Source organism: Pristis pectinata, chromosome 38 (genome assembly GCF_009764475.1).
Source record: "Pristis pectinata isolate sPriPec2 chromosome 38, sPriPec2.1.pri, whole genome shotgun sequence".
Classification (NCBI taxonomy): domain Eukaryota; kingdom Metazoa; phylum Chordata; class Chondrichthyes; order Rhinopristiformes; family Pristidae; genus Pristis; species Pristis pectinata.
The window spans coordinates 9151175-9174456 of record NC_067441.1 but is presented as its reverse complement, the minus strand read 5'-3'; the positions used below and the strand labels follow the sequence as shown (position 1 = coordinate 9174456).

The 23282-nt window shown below is 51.9% G+C and overlaps 1 protein-coding gene across 5 annotated transcripts in view; it reads left to right on the top strand.

Moving 5' to 3' along the window:
- The window catches only part of LOC127587059 (pyruvate carboxylase, mitochondrial), an 859607-nt gene that overhangs the window by 792961 nt on the left and 43364 nt on the right, over nt 1-23282 (top strand). For all 5 annotated transcript variants that reach the window (XM_052045231.1, XM_052045229.1, XM_052045232.1 and 2 more), the window contains one exon: nt 14554-14803. In XM_052045231.1, coding sequence (XP_051901191.1) covers nt 14554-14803 — 250 coding nt within the window. The remainder of the gene's footprint in view (nt 1-14553; nt 14804-23282) is intronic.

The following is a 23282-nucleotide window of genomic DNA, read 5'->3' as shown; positions in this document are numbered from 1 at the left end:
GACACGGGAGAATGTACAACTCCTTACAGACAGTGACGGGAATCGAACCCTGATCGCTGGCGCTGTAATAGCGTCGCGCTAACTGCTACGCTACCATGCTGCCTCCAATCACCTTAAAATTATGTCCCCTCGTGTTAGCCATTGTCGCACTGGAAAAAAGTCACTGACTGTCCACTCGATCTATGCCTCTTATCATCTTGTACACCTCTATCAAGTCACCTCTCATCCTCCCTCTCTCCAAAGAGAAAAGCCCTAGCTCGCTCAACCTGTCCTCATAAGACATGCTCTCCAATCCAGGCAGCATCCTGGTAAATCTCCTCTGCACTGTCTCTAAAGCTTCCACATCCTTCCTATAATGAGGCGACCAGAACTGAACACAATACTCCAAGTGTGGTCTGACCAGAGTTCTATAGAGCTGCAACGTCACCTCACAGCTCTTGAACTCAATACCCCGACTAATGAAGGCCAACACTCCATACGCCTTCTTAACAACCCTATTGACCTGCACAGCAACCTTGAGGGATCTATGGACATGGACCCCAAGATCCCTCTGTTCCTCCACACTGCTAAGAGTCCTGCCATTAACCTTGTATTCTGCCTTCAAATTCGATCTCTCGAAGTGTATCACTTCACATTTCTCTGGGTTGAACTTGATCTTCTACACTATTCACAACTCCACCAATCTTGGTATCGTCTGCAAACTTACTAACCCATCCATCAATGTACTCATCAAGGTCATTTCCACACATCACAAACAGTGTACCAGGGACCTTTAGATTTTTCATCAGGTCCCCTCTAACCGCCTTGCTCCTCACTTTAAACCTCCACCCCTCCGGTTTCAAACAGATCTTTTCTATGTTCATTCAGAGGGACATGGGCTAGCCAGTGTTTAATTGTCCCGTCCCTGGTTGGCCTTGAGAAGGCGGTGGTGAGCTGCCTTGTAGAACCACTGCAGTGCCTGTGGTGGGGAAGGGTCCCTTCCGATATGTGCCCTTCATAATGTTGTAGATTGGTTTCCCTTCATACTAGAGGGAACAGCTTAGAGATGGAGGGGGGAGGGGCTCAACAGAGATGGTATTGGTATTGGTTTATTATTGTCATTTGTACCAAGGTGCAGTGAAAAACTTGTCTTGCATACCGATCGTACAGGTCAATTCATTACACAGTGCAGTTACATTGAGTTAGTACAGAGTGCATTGATGTAATGCAGGTAAAAACAATAACAGTACAGAGTAAAGTGTCACAGCTACAGAGAAAGTGCAGTGCAATAAGGTGCAAGGTCACAACAAGGTAGATCGTGAGGTCAGAGTCCATCTCCTTATAAGGGAACCGTTCAATAGTCTTATCACCGTGGGCTAGAAGCTGTCCTTAAGCCTGGTGGTACGTGCCCTCAGGCTCCTGTATCTTCTACCCGATGGAAGAGGAGAGAAGAGAGAATGACCTGGGTGGGTGGGGTCTTTGATTATGCTGGCTGCTTCACCAAGACGGTGAGAGGTAAAGACAGAGTCCAAAGAGGGGGGTGGGGGCTGGTGTCCGTGACGCGCTGGGCTGTGTCCACAACTCTCAACAGGTTTTTGCGGTCCCGGGCAGAGCATTTGCCGTACCAAGCCGTGATGCATCCAGATAGGATGCTTTCTATGGTGCATTGATAAAAGTTGGTGAGAGTCAAAGGGGACATACTGAATTTCTTTAGCCTCCTGAGGAAGTAGAGGCGCTGGTGAGCTTTCTTGGCCGTGGCATCTACTTGATTTGACCAGGACAGGCTGTTGGTGATGTTCACCCCCAGCAGCTTGAAGCTCTCAACCCTCTCGACCTCAGCACCATTGATGTAGACAGGTGCATGTACACCGCCCCCTTTCCTGAAGTCAATGACCAGCTCTTCTGTTTCGTTGACATTGAGGGAAAGGTTGTTATCATGACACCATTCCACTAAGGGAGTGTTTTACACAGAGAACGATGGATGCCTGGGTGCTGCTTGAAGCAAGCACGATAGTGGTGTTTGAAGGCACTTAGACAGGCCCATGAACAGGCAGGGAATGGGGAGATATGGACCATGTGCAGGCAGATAGGTTCAGTATAATTTGGCATCATGGTCAGCACAGACATGGCGGGCCGAAGGGCCTGTCACTATGCTGCTTTCTGTTCTATGACTGTGGTGAAAAATGCTTTAAAAATGCATGGGAGAAGTTGCGCAGGGTCCGATTTCGTCAGGTCATCCGTAACCCGGGGGGAGCTCCTGTAGTTCTTGCACATCCCCACGGAGAGAGAGCTGAGGAAGCCTCGCCTCAACTTGGGTCACTGGCGCTGTAGTAGCGTCATGCTAACCGCTACGCTACCGTGCCTGCCCTTTTCCTATCTTCAGTCCTGACCCCGAACGTTGACCGCCTGCTTTTCTCCAGGGATGCTGCTTGGCCTGCTGGGTTCCTCCAGCATCATGGTGTTTTTCAAACAAAGAGTCGACGTTGCGGGCCGAGACCCTTCATCAGGACTGGGTAGAACCAGAATAAGAAGGGGGGAACATGGGAAGGATAAAACGGGGCTAACGTCGGAGACACGGAGGAGAGCTGGAGTCTGGAGCAACACCCAATCTGCTGGAGGGACTCAGCGGGTCATGCATCGTCTGTGTGGGGGGTGGAGAGGAATTGCCAACGTTTCAGGTCAAGTCCCTGCCTCAGGATTGGTGTAAACGGCTGGTTTGATGGCCAGTACAGACTCTGTGGGCCGAAGGGCCTGTCTCCGTGCTGTATCTCTCTACAGGTTGACGAGCCACCGATCCACAGTTGACACACGCTGACTGCGACGCCAGGGATGTCAGCCCGACATATGGGGCAGAGATGCTCTCCTGACTACCTGAAGTGAGCGGTTGTCACTTCAAACCCGACCAGCTGTGTGCTCCCTCCTTCTCACTGCCTCCTGGCTAAGATCCTCAAATATTTCCATTGCAGGGAACAAAGAGCTGATTGATAGTGCTATTGTATTATTTAAGCTCTGTTTTCTCAAAGAGACACCTACATCAATATGGCAATTAAGATGGTTAGCATGAAAAATTCATCACTGCTCACTGCATGCAGGCAACCCTACAAAGAACAGCAACACATTAAAACAAATCAGGCTCAGTCCTGTCCTGTGTGCAGGGAAAAGGCTCCAGCATTTTCACTTCATCCAGTCACACAGCACGGAAACAGGCCCTTCGTCCCAAATGGTCCATGCCGACCAAGATGCCCATCTAAGCCAGTCCCATTTGCCCATGTTTGGCCCATATCCCTCCAAACCTTTCCTACCCATGTACCTGTCCAACTGTCTTTTAAATGTCGTTATTGTACCTGCCTCTGCCACTTCCTCTGGCAGCTCGTTCCACCCTCTGCGTAAAGAAGTTGCCCCTCGGGTCCCTTTTAAATCTTTCCCCTCTCACCGTAAACCTGCGCCCTCTGGTTTTGGAAATCCCTTTCCCTGGGAGAAAGACTGTGCGCGTTCACCCCAGCTACGCCCCTCGTGATTTTATACACCTCTGAAAAGTCACCACCCCTCAGTCTCCTGCGCTCCGAGGAATAAAGTCCAAGCCTGCCCAACCGCGGAGAGACACAGCACTGAAATAGGCCCTTCAGCCCAACAACTCTGTGCTGACCGTCGATCAAAATCAGAAACAGAAAATGCTGGGAACACTCAGCAGGTCAGGCAGCATCTGTGGGGAGAGAGACAGTTGACGTTTCAGTTCGAAGATTCTTCGTTAGAACTGAACAACGCTTCTTCAACGTGAAGTGTCAATTCTATTTGTATTTCAGGCCACCAGTCTAACACTAATCCCATTTTATTCTCCCCACATTCCCAACAACTCCCCCGGATTCTACTCCTCACCCACACACTTGGGGGGGGACAATTTACAGCGGCCGATTAACCCACCGACCCCGCACGTCGTTGGGACGTGGGAGCACATTCTCCCTGTGACCATGTGCATTCTGTTCAGGTGCTCTGCTTTCCATCCTCATCCTTCAGCTAACAACACGGCCCTCGAAGGTGGAGTGGGACTCAGAGAGGCAGGAGGGGAGAGAGCTGGAGGAGGGCCGAGATTTTGGAGGGTTGCGGGACTGGAGGAGGGAGGGACCGGACCGCAGAAAGGTTCAGACACAAAGGCGAGCGTGAACCCTATATTCGCCACTTCCAGTCGGTCCCAACTGTTTGGCCTGGTTACCGTCTTGTGAAGGGTTTGGGAGGGTTCGCACTGCCTGTGTGACATGAAGTGTGTGAGAGAGAAGGTCTTGCAAAGGCAGAAATGCCCCCACCGCGGACAGGTCCGTTGTAACGTGCAGTGCCGCTGAGGCAGCACCAGAGAGTTGCTCTGCTCTGTAACAAACTGCCTGAGACAACGATGGAAGCGGTTGGCACAAACCTTCCAAACCAAATGGATAAATATTTGAAGTGGAATCATTTCCCAGGCTGTATAAAGAAGCCGTTCCTTCCCAGAGTCAATGCATTCCCAATGAGCTGAGCTGCCAACTTCAGGATGGTTTCTCAGAGAATCGTTTATGTCAGTAGGAGTGGGTGGTGGGGCTAGCCATGCTCCAGTGTGTGTGCGTCTGTGTGTGTTGGTGTGTGTGAGGGTGGTATGTGTTTGTGTGTGGGGGGGTTGGAGGTGTGTGTTTGTGGTGTGTGTCTGTGTGTGTGTCTGTGCATCTCTATGTTGTGTGTCTGTGTGTGTGGTGTGTGTGTGAGGGTGGTGTGTGTTTGTTGTATGTGTATGTGTATGTGTGACTGTGTGTGTCAGTATGTGTGTGTCCATGTGTGTAACTGTGTGTGTGTGTGTGTGTGTGTGTGTGTGTGTGTGTGTGTGTGTGTGAGTGGTGTGTGTTTGTGTGGGGGGTGAGGGTGTGTGTTTGTGGTGTGTGTGTGTGTGTGTGTGTGCGCTCTGTTTGTGTGTGTGTCTCTGTCTGTGTGTGCCTGTGTGTGTGTCTCTCTGTCCATGTGTGTGTCTGTGTGTAAGAGTCTGCAGTGTGTCTCTGTGTGTGTATTTGTGTATGTGTGTGTTTGTGTGTGTGTGTCTATGTGTGTCTGTGTGTGAGGGTGGTATGTGTTTGTGTGTGGGGGGGTTGGAGGTGTGTGTTTGTGGTGTGTGTCTGTGTGTGTGTCTGTGCGTCTCTATGTTGTGTGTCTGTGTGTGTGGTGTGTGTGTGAGGGTGGTGTGTGTTTGTTGTATGTGTATGTGTGACTGTGTGTCAGTATGTGTGTGTCTGTGTGTGTAACTGTGTGTGTAACTGTGTGTGTGTGTGTGTGTGTGTGTGTGAGAGTGGTGTGTGTTTGTGTGTGGGGGGTTGAGGGTGTGTGTTTGTGGTGTCTGTGTGTGTGTGTGTGTGTGTGCGCTCTGTTTGTATGTGTGTCTATGTGTGCTTGTGTGTGTGTCTCTGTCTGTGTGTGCCTGTGTGTGTCTCTCTGTCCATGTGTGTGTCTGTGTGTAAGAGTCTGCAGTGTGTCTCTGTGTGTGTATTTGTGTATGTGTGCGTTTGTGTGTGTGTGTCTATGTGTGTCTCTGTGTGTTGGTGTGTGTGAGGGTGGTATGTGTTTGTGTGTGGGGGGTTGGAGGTGTGTGTTTGTGGTGTGTGTCTGTGTGTGTGTCTGTGCGTCTCTGTTGTGTGTCTGTGTGTGTGGTGTGTGTGTGAGGGTGGTGTGTGTTTGTTGTATGTGTATGTGTATGTGTGTGACTGTGTGTGTCAGTATGTGTGTGTCTGTGTGTGTAACTGTGTGTGTGTGTGTGTGTGTGTGGTGTGTGTGTGAGGGTGGTGTGTGTTTGTTGTATGTGTATGTGTATGTGTGTGACTGTGTGTGTCAGTATGTGTGTGTCTGTGTGTGTAACTGTGTGTGTAACTGTGTGTGTGTGTGTGTGTGTGTGTGTGTGTGTGTGTGAGAGAGAGAGAGAGAGAGAGAGAGAGAGAGAGAGAGAGAGTGAGAGAGAGAGAGGGCAAACACAGACCCGACCCTAGGATCAGACAAAAGCAGCCTGCGGGTGGGGCTCACCTGTAAAAGTCTGGCCGGCTGCCCCTGTCAGGACGTGAGCAGTGGCCTCCTGCCTTCAGCTGAAGCCACGTTGGAGTCGGGGAGTAAAGCGGTGATGAATTTTCCAGGGTATTTTATAGCCTGCCCCTGTCCCAGTGTGCGGATGGGACTCTAGCTGTCTCCTGTCACTGTACAGTCTGCCCTGAGAACAGGACAGGCTCTCCCTGCCGTGTTTCATCAAAGTGCTGGCAAGAAAATCTTTCCCGAATACCTTCTCACCCAAGGATGTGCGCGACTGCGTGCGATTTCGGTCGCCCCATTGCAGGAAGGGTGTGGAGGCTTTGGGATTGGAATTGGTTTATTATTGTCACTTGTACAGTAAGGAGAGGTTCACCAGGGCGCTGCCTGGATCAGAGGGGATAAAGAGAGGTCGGACAAACTTGGGCTGTTTTCTCTGGAGCGGAGAGGAGACCTGATAGAAACATATAAGATTGGGAGAGGCATAGATAGAGCCCTCTTCCAGGGTGGAAATGTCAAATACCAGAGGGGCACGCAATTTAAGGTGAGAGGGGGAAAGTTCAAAGGAGATGTGTGGGGCAAGTATTTTACACAGAGAACGGTGGGTGCCTGGAATGCACTGCCAGGGGTGGGGGTGGAGGCAGATATGATGGAGGCGAGTAAGAGGCTGTTAGATTGGCTCATGGATATGCAGAGAATGGAGGGGTAGGGACATTGTGCAGGCAGAAGGGATTAGTGTAAATTGGCATCACGGTCAGCACAGACACGGTGGGCAGAAGGGCCTGTTCCTCGCTGTACTGTCCTGCGTTCCGAGCCGGCAAACGGCCGGAGTGCCGGAGATTGGAGCCGGAGAGGGTGGCAGCAATGCAGAGGAACAGCCGGCCGTTTAATATTCATGTCGGTGTGCTGCCGGCATCTGTTGTCAGCCGGCCGGCTCACTGCTGGCTGAGTGTGAAACGGTGGCAGGTGTGGGACCACCCCAACCCGACAGACCGTCCCGACAGACCCTCCCCACAGACCCCTCCCAACAGACCCACCCCACAGACCCTCCCCACAGAACCTCCCCACAGACCCTCCCCACACTCCCCTCCTCCCTCCCCACACTCCCCTCCCCCCTCCCCACAGACCCTCCCCCTCCCCACAGCCCCTACCCAGACCCTCCCCACAGCCCCTCCCCACAGACCCCTCCCCACAGACCCTCCCCACACTCCCCTCCTCCCTCCCCACAGACCCTCCCCCTCCCCACAGCCCCTACCCAGACCCTCCCCACAGACCCCTCCCCACAGACCCCTCCACACACTTTCGACAGGAGAAGCCCCTCCCACACTGTGAGTGACAGGACAAGCCCCTCCCACGCTGTGAGTGACAGGACAGACCCCTCCCACACTGTGAGTGACAGGACAAGCCCCTCCCACGCTGTGAGTGACAGGACAGACCCCTCCCACACTGTGAGTGACAGGACAAGCCCCTCCCATGCTGTGAGTGACAGGACAAGCCCCTCCCACGCTGTGAGTGACGGGACAGGTCCCTCCCACACCAAGGGGCAGCTGCAGGAGGTGTGCTGGCCAGTATCTATCCCCCCTGCAAGCCTGATGTTCATTCCTCTCCCCACAGGCGCTGCCTGAACTGCTGAGTATTTCCAGCATTTTCTGTTTTTAATCTTAGATTTCCCACATTTTACGTTCCTGTTGTCGCATTGCTGTCAGTGGGATCTTGCTGTGCATAAATATGACTTGAACCACCCATACTTCCTTGTCCTTGGGGCTTTCCCAAGCGGACACCTCAGCCTCCCTCTCCACTGTGGTACCAGACTGGACATCGAGAGAACCCTGGTTCCTTGGACCTCGGTCAGCCCATTCCCCCCCAGCTCCTCCCACCATCTGTGTCCGATTAGCTCCCTCCCTCTGGTTCCATGTCTGGTTCCTTGGCACTGAGCTCGGGGCTTGTCACCTCTGAGGTCCACCAGATGCCATGAATATTGCCATAGTCCTCCACCACAGAGCCCAGGACTGAAGAGAGACATCACTCACTTCCCAGCGCCAGATGGCTATGAATTGAAAGTACCGAGAGTGCTCAAGCGTGCTGACAGAATGATTAGCAATACATGAAGAATCCTGGGGTTAACAGGCACAGGTTACACAAGCAGGGAGGTTGTGTTGAACCTGTACAGAACCCTGGGTACAGACTACAGCCGAGGTATTGCCCCTGGTTCCTGCGCTCTATCGAGGACGTGAAGGTCCCCCAGACGTCGCGAAAGAGAGTTCCTGGAACGGTTCCGGGGGATGAGGGATTTCAGCTCCAGGGTTGGACTGGACAAGCTGGGGCTGTTCTCCTTGGAGCGGGGAAGGTTGACGGCGGTGGACGAGATCAGGACTGGTGTGGATGGGGGAGGTGGAGGGAGACACAAGAGACTGCAGACGCTGGAACCTGGAGCAACACACAAACTGCTGGGGAACTCAGCGGGTCAGGCAGCATCTGTGGAGGGAAATGGACAGTCAACATTTCGGGTCGAGACCCTTCATCTGGGCACGGATGGTTGAAGGACCAGGGGACACAGATTTAAAAGCCGGGGTGCGAGCTGCAGGGGGGATGTGAGGGAAATGTTTTTGTACAGAGATGGTGATGGTCTGGAACTCACTGCCTGTAGGAGGGCAAAATCAGTCAGGCAGGACTTTCCAAAGGGAATTGGATGGAAACTGGAGGGAGGAGAATTTGCAAGGCTGGGACAATTGGACTGATGGGATTGGGCAAGTAGGGTCTGGCAGAGATTTAATGGGGCTAAATGGCCCACCTGTTCCATGGGTACGATGAGTTGGCCATTCCAGAAACCCACAGCCACAGCTATTGGCTGAGAAGGCAAGTCAGTCCTGACGCAGGGTTTAAACTCGATACGTCAACAATTCCTCTCCCCCCCCCCCCCCCCCCCGGCAGATAAGATTTCTTTATTAGTCACATGTACATTGAACACACGGTGAAATGCATCTTTTGCGTTGAGTGTTCTGGGGGGCAGCCCGCAAGTGTCGCCACACTTCCGGCGCCAACATAGCATGCCCACAACTTCCTAACCCGTACGTCTTTGGAATGTGGGAGGAAACCGGAGCACCCGGAGCAAACCCACGCAGACACGGGGAGAATGTACAAAGGCCTTACAGGCACTGGCCGGAATCGAACCCGGGTTGCTGGTACTGTAACAGCGTCACGCTAACCACTACCTCCAGCGCTTTGTGTGTTGCTCTAGATTCCCAGCATCTGCCGTCTCTCTTGTGTCTCCATCTGGATTAATCCCTTTCCTTTGTTCTCGCCGCACTCTCATTGCTTCCCCCCCCCCAGACTCTACCCCTCACCCACACACCAGTGGGCAATTTACAGCGGCTGATTAACCCACCAATCGCGCACGTCATCAGGACGTGGGAGGATAGATAAAGTACATAGAACATAGAAGATTACAGCACGATACAGGCCCTTCGGCCCACAATGTTGTGCCGACATCTTATCCTGCTCTAATATCCATCTAACCCTTCCCTCCCACATAGCCGCCCATCTCTCTCTCATTCATGTGTCTATCTAAGAGTCTCTTAAATGTCCCTAATGTATCTGCCCCCACAACCTCTGCTGGCAGTGCGTTCCACGCACCCACCACTCTCTGTGTAAAAAACTTACCCCTGACATCCCCCTTATACCTTCCTCCAATCACCTTAAAATTATGTCCCCTCGTGTTAGCCATTGTCGCCCTGGGAAAAAGTCTCTGACTGTCCACTCGATCTATGCCTCTTATCATCTTGTACACCTCTATCAAGTCACCTCTCATCCCCCTTCTCTCCAAAGAGAAAAGCCCTAGCTCACTCAACCTATCATGCCCTCCAATCCAGGCAACATCAGATAATGAGAACTGTTTACCCTTAGTACAGAATCAGAGGGCACAGATTTCAGGTGGGGGGTAGGACATTTAGGGGGGATCTGAGGAGGAATCTTTTCCCCCAGAAGGTGGTTGTAGCCTGGAAGGTCCTGTCTGAGGGGGTGGTGGAGGCAGAGGCACTTGAGCTCTTGAATTCCCAAGGCATAGAAGGAGATGGACCAACTGCTGGAAAATGAACGAGTCCGTACTGACCATAAACCATAAGACCATAAGATAAAGGAGCAGAAGTCGGCCATTCGGCCCATCGAGTCTGCTCCGCCATTCTATCATGAGCTGATCCATTCTCCCATTTAGCCCCACTCCCCCGCCTTCTCACCATAACCTTTGACGCCCTGGCTACTCAGAGACCTATCAATCTCTGCCTTAAATACACCCAATGACTTTGCCTCTGCGGCTGCCCGCGGCAACAAATTCCACAGATTCACCACTCTCTGGCTAAAGAAATTTCTCCGCATCTCTGTTCTGAATGGGCGCCCTTCAATCCTGAAGTCGTGCCCTCTTGTGCTAGACTCCCCTACCTTGGGAAACAACTTTGCCACATCTACTCTGTCCAGGCCTTTTAACATTCGAAATGTTTCTATGAGGTCCCCCCCTCATTCTTCTGAACTCCAAGGAGTACAGCCCAAGAGCCGTCAAACGTTCCTCATATGTTAACCCTCTCATTCCTGGAATCATTCCAGTGAATCTTCTCTGAACCCTCTGCAACGTCAGCACATCCTTTCCTAAATAAGGAGCCGAGAACCGCACACACTTCCATTTTTTTCTCCCCACACTCCCAGATTCCACCCCTCACCCGCACACTGAGGGGCAATTCACAGCTGGCAGTGAACCCAGCGAGCCTTTGGGATGACGGAGGAAAACCGGAGCACCCGGGGGAAACCCACACGGTCACAGGGAGAAGGTGCAAACTCCACCCAACCGTTGAAACCTCTCGTCCCAGAGCCCTGTCCAGTGTCCTGTGAATGCTCTCCAAACTGTGGCGTCTGTTTGTGTGAGCCTTGCACACTGGGGTCTAACCAGTGTTACGTTTTAGCCTGGAGTACCACCTACCAGTGTGTCATACAGGTGGTGGCCAACATGCTCATTAGCACTGAATACAGGCTCCTCACTTGTCTCCTCACTTGATGGGTTGGTTCTGGTTTATCTTCAGCCTTCTTGGGCTGCAGATCGCAGACTTCTCCCTACACCTGCAACGGTCTCCAAAGTGGAAGCTCAGACCTTGTGGACTAGCGGGGGAATGGTTTCACCCACATACAAACACTCTGTGTGCCTCAAGGTCGAAAGAAAGACGATTTCATCCAAAAGCCTGATTGCATAATGAATTGTGGGAGAAGTAGATTCTGTGTGAAGACTTGTTTCAGCCCTCGAGGCTGAAGCTGCTTTCTAACAAACTTTAAATATTTCTACCGACAGTAATTCATTATAGCCGGGTGCTCCCGTGGATATTTTTTTTGGAAATACATAAATATCAGTTGATCCGTTTTGTGGTGAACCTGGTCACATATGGAGGGAGATCTCTGATGTGGAAGCTTTAGAGAGGGTGCAGAGGAGATTTATCAGGATTGGAGAGAATGTCTTATGAGGATAGGTTGAGCGAGCTAGGGCTTTTCTCTTTGGAGAGGAGGAGGATGAGAGGTGACTTGACAGCGGTGTACAAGATGATAAGAGGCATAGATCGAGTGGACAGTCAGAGACTTTTCCCCAGGGCGACAATGGCTAACACGAGGGGACATAATTTTAAGGTGATTGGAGGAAGGTATAAGGGGGATGTCAGGGGTAAGTTTTTTACACAGAGAGTGGTGGGTGCGTAGAACGCACTGCCGGCAGAGGTTGTGGGGGCAGATATATTAGGGACATTTAAGAGACTCTTAGATAGACACATGAATGAGAGAGAAATAGGGAGCTGTGTGGGAGGAAAGGGTTAGATAGATCTTGGAGTAGGATAAAATGTCGGCACAACATTGTGGGCCGAAGGGCCTGTACTGTGCTGTAGTGTTCTATGTAAGAGCAGCAGCCTGTGTTTGCACAGGAGGCTCCCACTGTGCTGTGGGGCGGCACAGTTGCACAGCGGGCAGAGTCGCTGCCTCCCAGCTCCAGAGACCTGGATTCAATCCTGACCTCTGGCGCTGTGTGTGTCTGTGTGTGTGTGTGTGTGTGTGTGTGTGTGTGTGTGTGTGTGTGTGTGTGTGTGTGTGTGTGTGTGTGTGTGAACGTGTGTGTGTGTGTGCCTGTGTGTGTGTGGGGGGGGGGTGGGCGGTGGGTTAATCGTCCGCTTTAAATTGCCCCCCTCAGTATGTGGGTGAGGGGTAGAGTCTGGGGGGGGGGGGGGGGGACGACAATGGGAGTGTGGGGAGAACAAAGGAAAGGGATTAATCCAGACGGAAACACACAAGAGAGACAGCAGACGCTGGGAATCTGGAGCAACACACAAAGTGCTGGAGGAACTGGTGGGCTGAGGTGTGCTGTGTGACTCTGTTGGGTGCAGTTCTGGTCACCTCACCATAGGAAGGATGTCGAGGCTTTAGAGAGAGTGCAGAGGAGGTTTACTTGACGCTGCCTGGATTAGAGGGCATGTGCTATCAGGAGAGGCTGGGCAAACTTGGGCTCTTTTCTCCGGAGCGGCAGAGGCTGAGGGGGGATCTGTTGGAAGTGTATAAAATTATGAGGGGCATAGATAGGGTGGACAAGCAATATCTTTTTCCCATTATGGAGCGATCCGATACCAGAGGGCATGCATTTAAGGTGAGAGGGGGTAGGTTCAGAACAGACATGAGGGGCACGTTTTTTACTCAGAGAGTGGTGGATGCCTGGAATGTGTTGCCTGCTAGGGTGGTGGAGGCAAATTCATTAGAGGGATATGGGCATTCTGTAGGTAGGAGGGATTAGCTATGTTGGCACAACATTGTGGGCCGAAGGGCCTGTTCTGTGCTGCACTGTTCTATGTTATTCTATGTTCTATGATGTAAAATAACAGACTGTATCCCCTTACACTTTTCCGATCCAAGTACCTGTCCAACCACCTTTTAAAAGTTGACAATTGTATCTGTCACTTCCTCTGGCAGCTCGTTCCAGATACATACCACCCTCTGTGTTGATAAATTTACCCCTGAGATCTCCTTTAAGCTTCTCCCCTCTCACCTTAAACCTGTGCCCTCTAGTTCTAGACTCCCCTGCGCTGGGAAAAATCTAGCCTATCCGTGCCCTTCATAATGTTATAAACCACTGTGAGGTCACCAGACAGCCTCCCATGCTGCAGTGAGAACAAACCCAGCCTACCCGATCTCTCCCTATAACCACAGCCCTTCACTCCAAGTAACACCCTGGTGAGGCTCTTCTGCGCTCTCTCTGTTGCTACCACGTTGTACAAGCCTTTGGTGAGGACTCACTTAAAATATTGCATTCAGTTTCTGACACCCTGCTATAGGAAAGATGCCACTAATCTGGAAAGAGTGCAGAGGAGACTTACGAGGATGTTGCCGGGACTCGAGGGACTGAGTTATGGAGAGAGGTTCAGCAGGTTGGGACTTTACTCCTTGGAGCGTAGGAGACTGAGGGGTGATCTATAGTGGTGTATAAAATCACGAGGGGCACAGATAGGGTGAACGCACTCAGTCTTTTTCCCAGGGTTGGGGAATCAAGAACTAGAGGGCATAGGTTTAAGGTGAGAGGGGAGAGATTTAGTAGCAATCTGAGGGGCAACTTTTTCACCCAGAGGGTAGTCCCCGTATCTAAGGAACGATGTGCTGGCATTGGAGAGGGTCCAGAGGAGGTTTGCAAGAATTATCCTAGAATGAAAGGGTTAACGTGTGAGGAGCATTTGATGGTTCTGGGTCTGTACTCGCTGGAGTTTAAAAGGATGAGGCGGGAATCTCATAGAAACCTACCAGATACTGAAAGGCCTGGATAGAGCGGACATGGAGAGGATGTTTCCATCGGTGGGAGAGTCGGGGATCAGAGGGCACAACCTCAGAATAAAGGGACGTCCCTTTAGAACTGAGATGAGGAGGAATTTCTGCAGCCAGAGGGCGGTGAATCTGTGGAATTCGTTGCCACAGCGGGCTGTGGAGGCCAAGTCATTAGGTGTATTAAAGCGGAGGTTGATAGGTTCTTGATTAGTGAGGGCGTCAAAGGTTACGGGGAGAAGGCAGGAGAATGGGGTTGAGAGGGAAAAATAAATCAGCCACGATCGAATGGCGGAGCAGACTCGATGGGCCGAATGGCCTAATTCTGCTCCTATGTACTATGGTCTTATGTGTCCATCTATGGAACGAGCTGCCAGAGGAAGTGGTTGAGGCAGGTACATTAACATTTAAAAGGCGCGGGCCAAATGGGACCGGCTTGGACGGGGCATCTTCATCAGCACGGACCAAGTGGGCCGAAGGGCCTGTCCCCGTGCTGTGGAACTCAATGATTCCATCCCACGCCTTACCCCGCACGATCCCTTCCCTCGGTCCCCCCGACACCGCCCCCACACGGCCTCCCGTTCTGCCTCTAACCTTGCTGGCCAACCTCTCCATGTGGGACCCCGCCCAGAAGCCCACACACATCCCGCCCCCCTCTTCCTTCTGGGGGAGGGCAGTCAGAGGGCGTGGGCATGAGCACCCCTGACTCATGCCGCGGTTTGTGTGTTGCAGGACATGGCGGGATTGCTGAAGCCCAACTCGGCCAAGCTGCTGGTGGGAGCGCTGCGGGACCGCTTCCCGGACATCCCGCTCCACATCCACACGCACGACACGGCCGGCGCTGGGGTGGCCTCCATGCTGGCCGCAGCCGAGGCGGGGGCGGACGTGGTGGATGTCGCCGTGGACGCCATGTCGGGCATGACCTCGCAGCCCAGCATGGGCGCCCTGGTGGCCTGTACCAAGGGAACGGAACTCGACACAGGTAGGACTCCGAGATGCGTGTCTCTCAGTGTGTGTGTGTGTGTGTGTGTGTGTGTGTGTGTGTGTGTGTGTGTGTGTGTGTGTGTGTGTGTGTGTGTGTGTGTGTGTGATGGGAACAGTGGGGGAGAGGGGACCCAATGGGAGGGGTGTGCGGGTGACGGGCAGATGGGGGAGGGGAAGAGACAGGGTGACGGGGTCTGGGGTGGGTGCTGGAGGGACTGGGTGCGTCAGGAGGAGAGAGGAAGGGACAGAGGGGGAGCAGGTTACCTGAAGTTGGAGGATTCAATGTCCATGCCGTCAGGGTGTAGACTGCCCAGGGGGAATATGAGGGGCTGTTCCTCCAGTTGGGCCATACCCCGGCAGTGGAGGAGGCCGAGGACAGATGGGTCGGGGTGGGAATGGGGAGGGGAATTAAAATGGCCGGCAGCTGGGAGCTTCGGACGGCCACGGTGGACGTGTGACTTTAATGTTGAAGCTGCTGCCAAACTGGGAGCCAGCAGCAACACACGAACCACCGGAGGAACTCAGCGGGTCAGGCAGCATCTGTGGAGGGAGGTGGACGGTCGACGTTCCGGCCGAGACCCTTCATCTGGGAGGGTCAGAGCACAAGCAGAAGAAGGCTGGAGATTCACTCCGAAATGGCCCAGATGTTTGGATTGAACTTTTGTCTTTTCTGTGGGGAGGGAGGGGGAGGAGGGGGAGGGAGGGGGATATATTCCTTAGAGCAACAGAAAAGTGCTGGGATTAGATATCGCCCTTTGAAGAACGGGTACTCTCATTGTTAACTAGTTTCGAGGAGCTTGATTATCCAGATGGGATTAAGGAATGTTGTGTGAAGCATAGTTTCATCACTTGAACCGTTCTCCTCACTGAACCGTTTCCTCCAGCACTGCCATTGATATTTAAATCATCCTGGTGTATTTTCAGCAGTAGAATCTTTCTGCTTAATCACCTCCCATCTCCGATCTCCTGTTTAACTCTTCACAGTGTCCCTAACACAACTGCTGGTTTGCAGTGGCAGAACAGAGCCAATCCCAAATCCCGTGTGGAATTTGGGAATTCTGCTGGTCCTGGTCTGTTCCCCCAACAGGACAACAGTCGTTGTTGGGGGAAATGAGTGACTGAAGAGTCACAGGAGGCTGAGGTGGAGAAAGGGTGTGTGTGTGTGTGTGTGTGTGTGTGTGTGTGTGTGTGTGTGTGTGTGTGTGTGTGTGTGTCTGTCTGTCTGTCTGTCTGTCTGTCTGTCTATGTGTGTGTGTCTATGTGTGTGTATGTCTGTCTGTCTATGTGTATGTGTGTCTATGCATGTGTGTTGGTGTGTGTGTCTGTGTGTGTGTCTATGTGTGTGTGTGTCTGTGTGTGTGCCTGTGTGTCTGTGTGTGTGTATGTCTGTGTGTGTCTGTGTCTGTATCTGTCTATGTGTGTGTATATGTGTGTGTGTGTCTGTCTATGTGTGTGTGTCTATGTGTGTGTCTGTCTGTCTATGTGTGTCTGTGTGTATGTCTGTGTGTGTGTGCTGTGTGTGTGTGTGTCTGTCTATATATGTGTGTCTGTTTATGTGTATGTGTCTGTGTCTGTCTGTCTGTCTATGTGTGTGTGTCTATGTGTGTGTGTCTGTGTGTGTGTGTGTGTGTGTGTGTGTGTGTGTGTGTGTGTGTGTGTGTGTGTGTGTGTGTGTGAGATGTGACAGAGCAGGAGGATGTTGCCTGGGGCAGAGCGTTCAGTGATGAGGAGAGGTTTGGTCCCTTTCCCCTGGAGTGGGGCAGGTTAAGAGGGGATGTGACTGCATGTTATCAATGCACCATTGAAACCATCTTATCCAGATGCATCACAGCTTGGTATTGCAACTGCTCAGGGCTCAGTCCATCACGGAAACCTGCCTCCCCTCCATGGACTCTTACACATCCCGCTGCCTCGGTAAAGCAGCCGACATAATCAAGGACCCCTCCCACCCCGGACATTCTCCATTCTCCCCCCTCCCATCGGGCAGAAGCTACAAAAGCCTGAAAGCACGTACCACCAGGCTCAGGGACAGCTTCTATCCCGCTGTTAGCAGACTCTTGAACAGACCTCTCATATCCTAAGGATGAACTCTTGACCTCACAATCTACCTCGTCGTGGCCCTTGCACCTTATTGTCTGCCTGCACTGCACTTTCTCTGTAACTGTAACACTATATTCTGCATTCTGTTACTGTTTTCTCTTGTACTGCCTTGATGCACTGATGTGGTGAAATGATCTGTATGGATGGCAGGCATTTAGGGATGAGCCGTAGTTAACGTAACGCTATTACAGCGCCAGCGACCCGGGTTCAATTCCCACTGCTGTCTGGAAGGAGTTTGTATGTTCTCCCCGTGTCTGTGTGGGTTTCCTCCCACATTCCAAAGACGTACGGGTGAGGAGGTTAACGTGGGTGTAATTGGGCGGCACGGGCTTGTGGGGCCGGAAGGGCCTGTTACCGTGCTGTATAAATAAAGTTTTAAAGTTTACGACAATGTTTGTTGCTGGATCTCGGTACATGTATACAAAATGATGAGGGGAAACTGTGGGGTAGATCAGAGGTAAATAAATCTAGAGGACACAGATTTAGGTGTGGATATTGGTTTATTATTGGCACATGCACCGAGATACAGTGAGAAGTTTTTGTCTGACGTGACACGCAGACAGATCGTGCCATACATAGGTACATGGAGGTCGTAAAAAAGAAAAGAAAATGTTGAATGAAGTGTTACAGTTACAGAGAAAGTGCAGTGCAGGCAGACGATAAGGAGCAAGGGCCACGACGAGGTAGATTGTGAGGTCAAGAACGAAGAGGTTTGGAGGGGATCCGAGGGAGACCTTCTTCACCCGGAGGGGGGCAGAAGCAGACTCACTGACAGCGTTTACAAGGTATCCAGATGGGCAGTCGAATCACCCAGGCATAGAACGCCAAATCCAGGGTGCGGGTTAGTTGGGGTGGGCTGAATGGCTTGTTTCCACGCTGTATGACTCTATGACACAGATGACGGACAGTTGAGGACCATGGACAGATGAGGAGGCATGCAACAGGGATGGGTGGGGTAGGAAGGACACGGAAAGGTCCCGCTCTTCGTCCGCCCACACTGCCCTGCCCACAGGCCAGTGTCAGCCACTGCTCAGGGCGGCCCGGTTCCCCTGAGCCTCAGACACAGCCCAGGCCCTGTGGCTTTACGTCCTATCCCAGAGCCTTGAGCCTGGCCCAGGCCAACACAGCCGGCACTGTGCTGATGAGGCGTCTCTGCGGAAGTCTCCTCTGTCATTTCATGTAGAGACAGGGAATCCTGAGGCACTGGCTCAGAGAGCAGGGAGTCTCCCTGGGTGCCCAGGGCAATATTTCTCCCACAGCGACATCATTGGGTTATTCTGGTGGGGAGACCGGGGCAGTGGGATCAGTTTGGGGACTGATACAGGGCTGTGGGGAGAGACGGGGGGCAGTGGGATCAGTTTGGGGACTGATACAGGGCTGTGGGGAGAGACGGGGGGCAGTGGGATCGGTTTGGGGACTGATACAGGGGCGTGGGGAGAGACGGGGGGCAGTGGGATCAGTTTGGGGACTGATACAGGGGCGTGGGGAGAGCACGGGGCAGTAGGGTCAGTTTGGGGACTGATGCTGTGTGGAGAAGATGTAAAAGTGGATCCAGTTTTAAATCATTCAGTCTGGGTGTATGGGACCAAATGGTGTCTGTGTGCACCATCTCCTGCCCTGATCACACCGCCTGCACACTATACGCCCAGATGTCTCTGAAATAGTTAACTTCTGGGATCTTAGCCGACGAAATGGCAGCAAATGCACATAGCTCCTTGGAGCCAAGAATTAAGATAATTAATGGGTAAAACACAACCCAAACTCTGGTAAACTGTCCCAGTTTGCTTGTTGGCATTTCAGCAGCATCAGAACAAATTGCAGACATTTGTGGAGCTGCTGTAGGAGGACAGCGGTGTATTGGGCCGTGGAAACGGTTTAATTATACAATAATTAATGCCTCCAGAGACGCACGGCACAGGTAGACGCAGGGACTGAAGGGAGGATGGGCAGCGGACACCCGGGATACACCAGCCACTTCTCTCGGAGTGCACTGGTGCTCACAGCCTGTGTTGTAGAACCATAGAACAGTACAGCACAATACAGGCCCTTCAGCCCACCATGTTGTGCTGCCCTTTAAACCTCGCTTAAGACTATCTAACCCCTTCCTCCCACATATTCCCCTATTTTAAATTCCTCCATATGTTTATCTAACAATCTCTTGAACTTGACCAACGTATCAGCCTCCACCACCACCCCAGGCAGCGCATTCCATGCCCCAACCACTCTCTGGGTGAAAAACCTCCCCCTGACATCTCCCCTGAACCTCCCACCCATAACCTTAAAGCCATGCCCTCTTGTATCGAGCATTGGTGCCCTGGGAAAGAGGCGCTGGCTGTCTACTCTATCTATTCCTCTTAATATTTTGTACATCTCTATCATGTCTCCCCTCATCCTCCTCCTCTCCAATGAGTAAAGCCCCAGCTCCCTTAGTCTCTCCTCATAATCCATACTCTCTAATCCAGGCAGCATCCTGGTAAATCTCCTCTGCACCCTCTCCAACGCTTCCACATCCTTCCTATAATGAGGCGACCAGAACTGGACACAGTACTCTAAGTGTGGCCTAACCAGAGTTTTGCAGAGCTGCATCATTACCTCGCGGCTCTTAAACTCGATCCCACGACTTATGAAAGCTAACATCCCATAAGCTTTCTTAACTACCCTATCCACCTGTGAGGCAACTTTCAGTGATCTGTGGATATGAACCCCCAGATCCCTCTGCTCCTCTACACTGCCCAGAATCCTGCCATTTACCTTGTACTCCGCCTTGGAGTTTGTCCTTCCAAAGTGTACCACCTCACTCTTCTCTGGATTGAACTCCATCTGCCACTTGTCAGCCCAGCTCTGCATCCTATCAATATCCCTCTGTAAGCTTTGACAGCCCTCCACACTGTCCACAACACCACCGATCTTTGTGTCATCTGCAAACTTGCCAACCCACCCTTCCACCCCCTCATCTGTCATTAATAAATATCACGAAAAGTAGAGGTCCCAGAACTGATCCTTGTGGGACACCACTAGTTACAGCCCTCCAATCCGAATGAACTCCCTCCACCACAACCCTCTGCTTTCTACGGACAAGCCAATTCTGAATCCACACGGCCAAGCCTCCCTGGATCCCATGCCCTCTGACCTTCTGAAGAAGCCTACCATGTGGAACCTTGTCAAACGCCTTACTAAAGTCCATGTAGACCACATCCTCTGCTACTACCCTCATCAATCTTCCTGGTTACTTCCTCAAAGAACCCTATCAGGCTTGTGAGGCAAGATCTTCCCTTCACAAAGCCATGCTGGCTGTCCCTAATCAGTCCATGATTCTCTAAATGCTCATAGATCCTATCTCTTAGAATCCTTTCCAACAGCTTACCCACCACAGACGTAAGACTCACTGGTCTGTAATTCCCTGGACTATACCTACTAACTTTTTTGAATAAGGGGACAAAATTTGCCACCGTCCAATCCTCCGATACCATTCCTGTGGACAACGAGGACTCAAAGATCCGAGCCAATGGTTCAGTAATCTCCTCCCTTGCCTCACGAAGCAGCCTGGGGAATATTCTGTCAGGCCCCGGGGACTTATCTGTCCTAATATTTTCTAACAGCTCCAACACATCCTCTCTCTTGATATCTACATGCTCTAGAACATTAACCTTACCAACACTGTCCTCAGCGTCATCAAGACCCCTCTTCTTGGTGAATACTGAAGAGAAGTATTCATTGAGAACCTCACCCACTTCCACAGCTTCCAGACACATCTTCCCACCTTTGTCTCTAATCAGACCTACCTTTACTCTCATCATCCTTCTGCTCTTCACGTACGAGAAAAAAGCCTTGGGATTCTCCTTAACCCTACTCGCCAAAGCCTTTTCATGTCCCCTTCTTGCTCTCCTCAGCCCTTTCTTAAGTTCCTTGCTTGCTACTCTATATTCCTCACGAGCCCTATCTGATCCTTGCTGCTTACACCTTATGTATGCTGCCTTCTTCTTCCTAACTAGTTGCTCCACCTCTCTCGTCACCCACGGTTCCTTCACCCTGCCATTGCTTCTCTGCCTCACCGGGACAAATTTATCCCTAACATCCTGCAAGAGATCCCTGAACATTGACCACATCTCCATAGTACATTTCCCTTCAAAAAAGTCATCCCAATTTACACTCTCAAGTTCTAGCCTTATAGCCTCATAATTTGCCTTTCCCCAATCAAATATCTTCCCGTCCTCTTTGCTCCTATCCCTGTCCATGACAATTCTAAAGGTTATGGAGCAATGGTCACTGTCCCCCAAATGCTCACCCACTGATAGATCTGTCACCTGACCCGGTTCATTACCTAATACTATTTGGCATTCCCTCTAGTCGGCCTGTCAACATACTGTGACAGGAATCCGTCCTGGACACACTTAACAAACTCTGCCCCATCTAAATCTTTGGCACTAAGCAGGTGCCAATCAATATTTGGGAAGTTGAAGTCTCCCATGGCTAACCCTGTTATTCCTGCACCTTTCCAAAATCTGCCTCCCATCTGCTCCTCAGTATCCCTGCTGCTACCAGTGGGCCTGTAGAATACTCCCAGTATAGTAACTGCTCCTTTCTTGTTCCTAACTTCTACCTACTTCACAGTGGTCTACTTTACAGGCTGTGGCACTCCTTCAGCTGTCTGAGTCCAGAGTTGGTTGGTTGAGACGGGGGTGGGGGTGTGGGGAGCGTTAATGAATCACCCTCGAAGCTCCTGCAGTCTCCAGCACTTTGATCAGCAAACTTGAGACTGTTCGGCCCCTCAAGTGTATTCTACCTTTCAGTGGGATCGCCAGGAGTCTCCACCCCACCCACACACCTGGAGCCCCCTGATCTCCTGGGGGACTCACCCATCAGTCCCATCCTCCTCTCGCCCTGGGAGACCGAGACCCTTCCAGAGACGTATTTTGGACCCACCACATCAGCCAAACTGCTCTCAGGTCAACTCTCAGCCTCCCCCGCTCCGGGGAAAACAGTCCCAGCCTGTCTGCCCTCTCCTCGTAACTCAAGCCCTCCAATCTTGGCGACATCCGCGTGAATTTTTTCCGTATGCCCTCGAGGACTGCGCATGGTACTCCAGGCGTGATCTCACCAACGTCCCGTACAGCTGCAACATGAAGGATGTGATTGCTCTGGAGAGGGTGTGGAGGAGATTCACCAGGATGTTGCCCGGGGTGGAGTGTCTCAGTGGTGAGGAGATAGTGAACGGTCTAAGGTGCTGCGTTCAGGTCGCAGTCTTCACTGGAGGCTATGGGTTCAAATCCCACTCCTGACAGTTAAGTATTTTATGGCAGACACGGTAGTGTAGCACTTAGCAATTAGTGTGACGCTATTACAGCACCAATTCCCAGGTTCAAATCCCGCTGCTGTCTGTAAGGAGGTTGTACGTTCTCCCCATGTCTGCCTGGGTTTCCTCCGGGTGCTCCGGTTTCCTCCCACATTCCAAAGACGTATGGGTTAGGAAGTTGCGGGCGTGCTATGTTGGCGCTGGAAGCGTGGCAACACTTGCGGGCTGCCCCCAGAACACTCTGCGCAAAAGATGCATTTCACAGTGTGTTTCGATGTACATGTGACTAATAAATAAATATCTGTACCTTATTTGTTTTCCTTGGAGCAGAGGAGACAGAGAGCGGCTGTGGGATCCTGATAGATTCATGCAGAGTTATGGGGAGCATCGATAGGATAGATGGAGAGAATCTCTTCCCCGTAACGGAGACATCAAGAACCAGCAGGGGGAGAGGTTCAAGGTGAGGGGAAAGAAGGTCGCAGGGGATCTGAAGAAGAAATTCTTTCCCACAGAGGGGGCTTGGAATGTGGAACGCACGGGCCGAGGGGGGTGATGGAGGCAGAAGCCCTGACATGTGCAAAGTTATCGAGTCATGGAATCGCTCAACACAGGAACAGGCCCTTCGGCCCGTCACGTCCATGGAGACCTTGTTGCCCACCTGCACTGATCCCATTTGCCCGCACTGGGACCACGCCCTTCTGTGCCTTGCCTACTTGTCTGCCTAAAGGCCTCTTAAACGTGGTGATTGTGTCTGGTTCCAGCTCTGATGAGCCTTTGAATCGCCAGAACGTAGAGAGCCACAGACCCAGTCCTGGTAAATGACATATATGGATGGTCAGCATGGACCTGTTGGGCCAAAGGGCCTCCTTCTCTGCTGTGAGACTCTGTGACTCCACCTGCCAGAGGTATAAGGTATCTTTATCAGTCACATGTACATGGAAACACACAGTGAAATGCATCTTTTTGCGTAGAGTGTTCTGGGGGCAGCCCGCAAGTGTCGCCACGCTTCCGGCGCCAACATAGCACGCCCACAACTTCCTAACCCCTACGTCTTTGGAATGTGGGAGGAAACCAGAGCACCCGG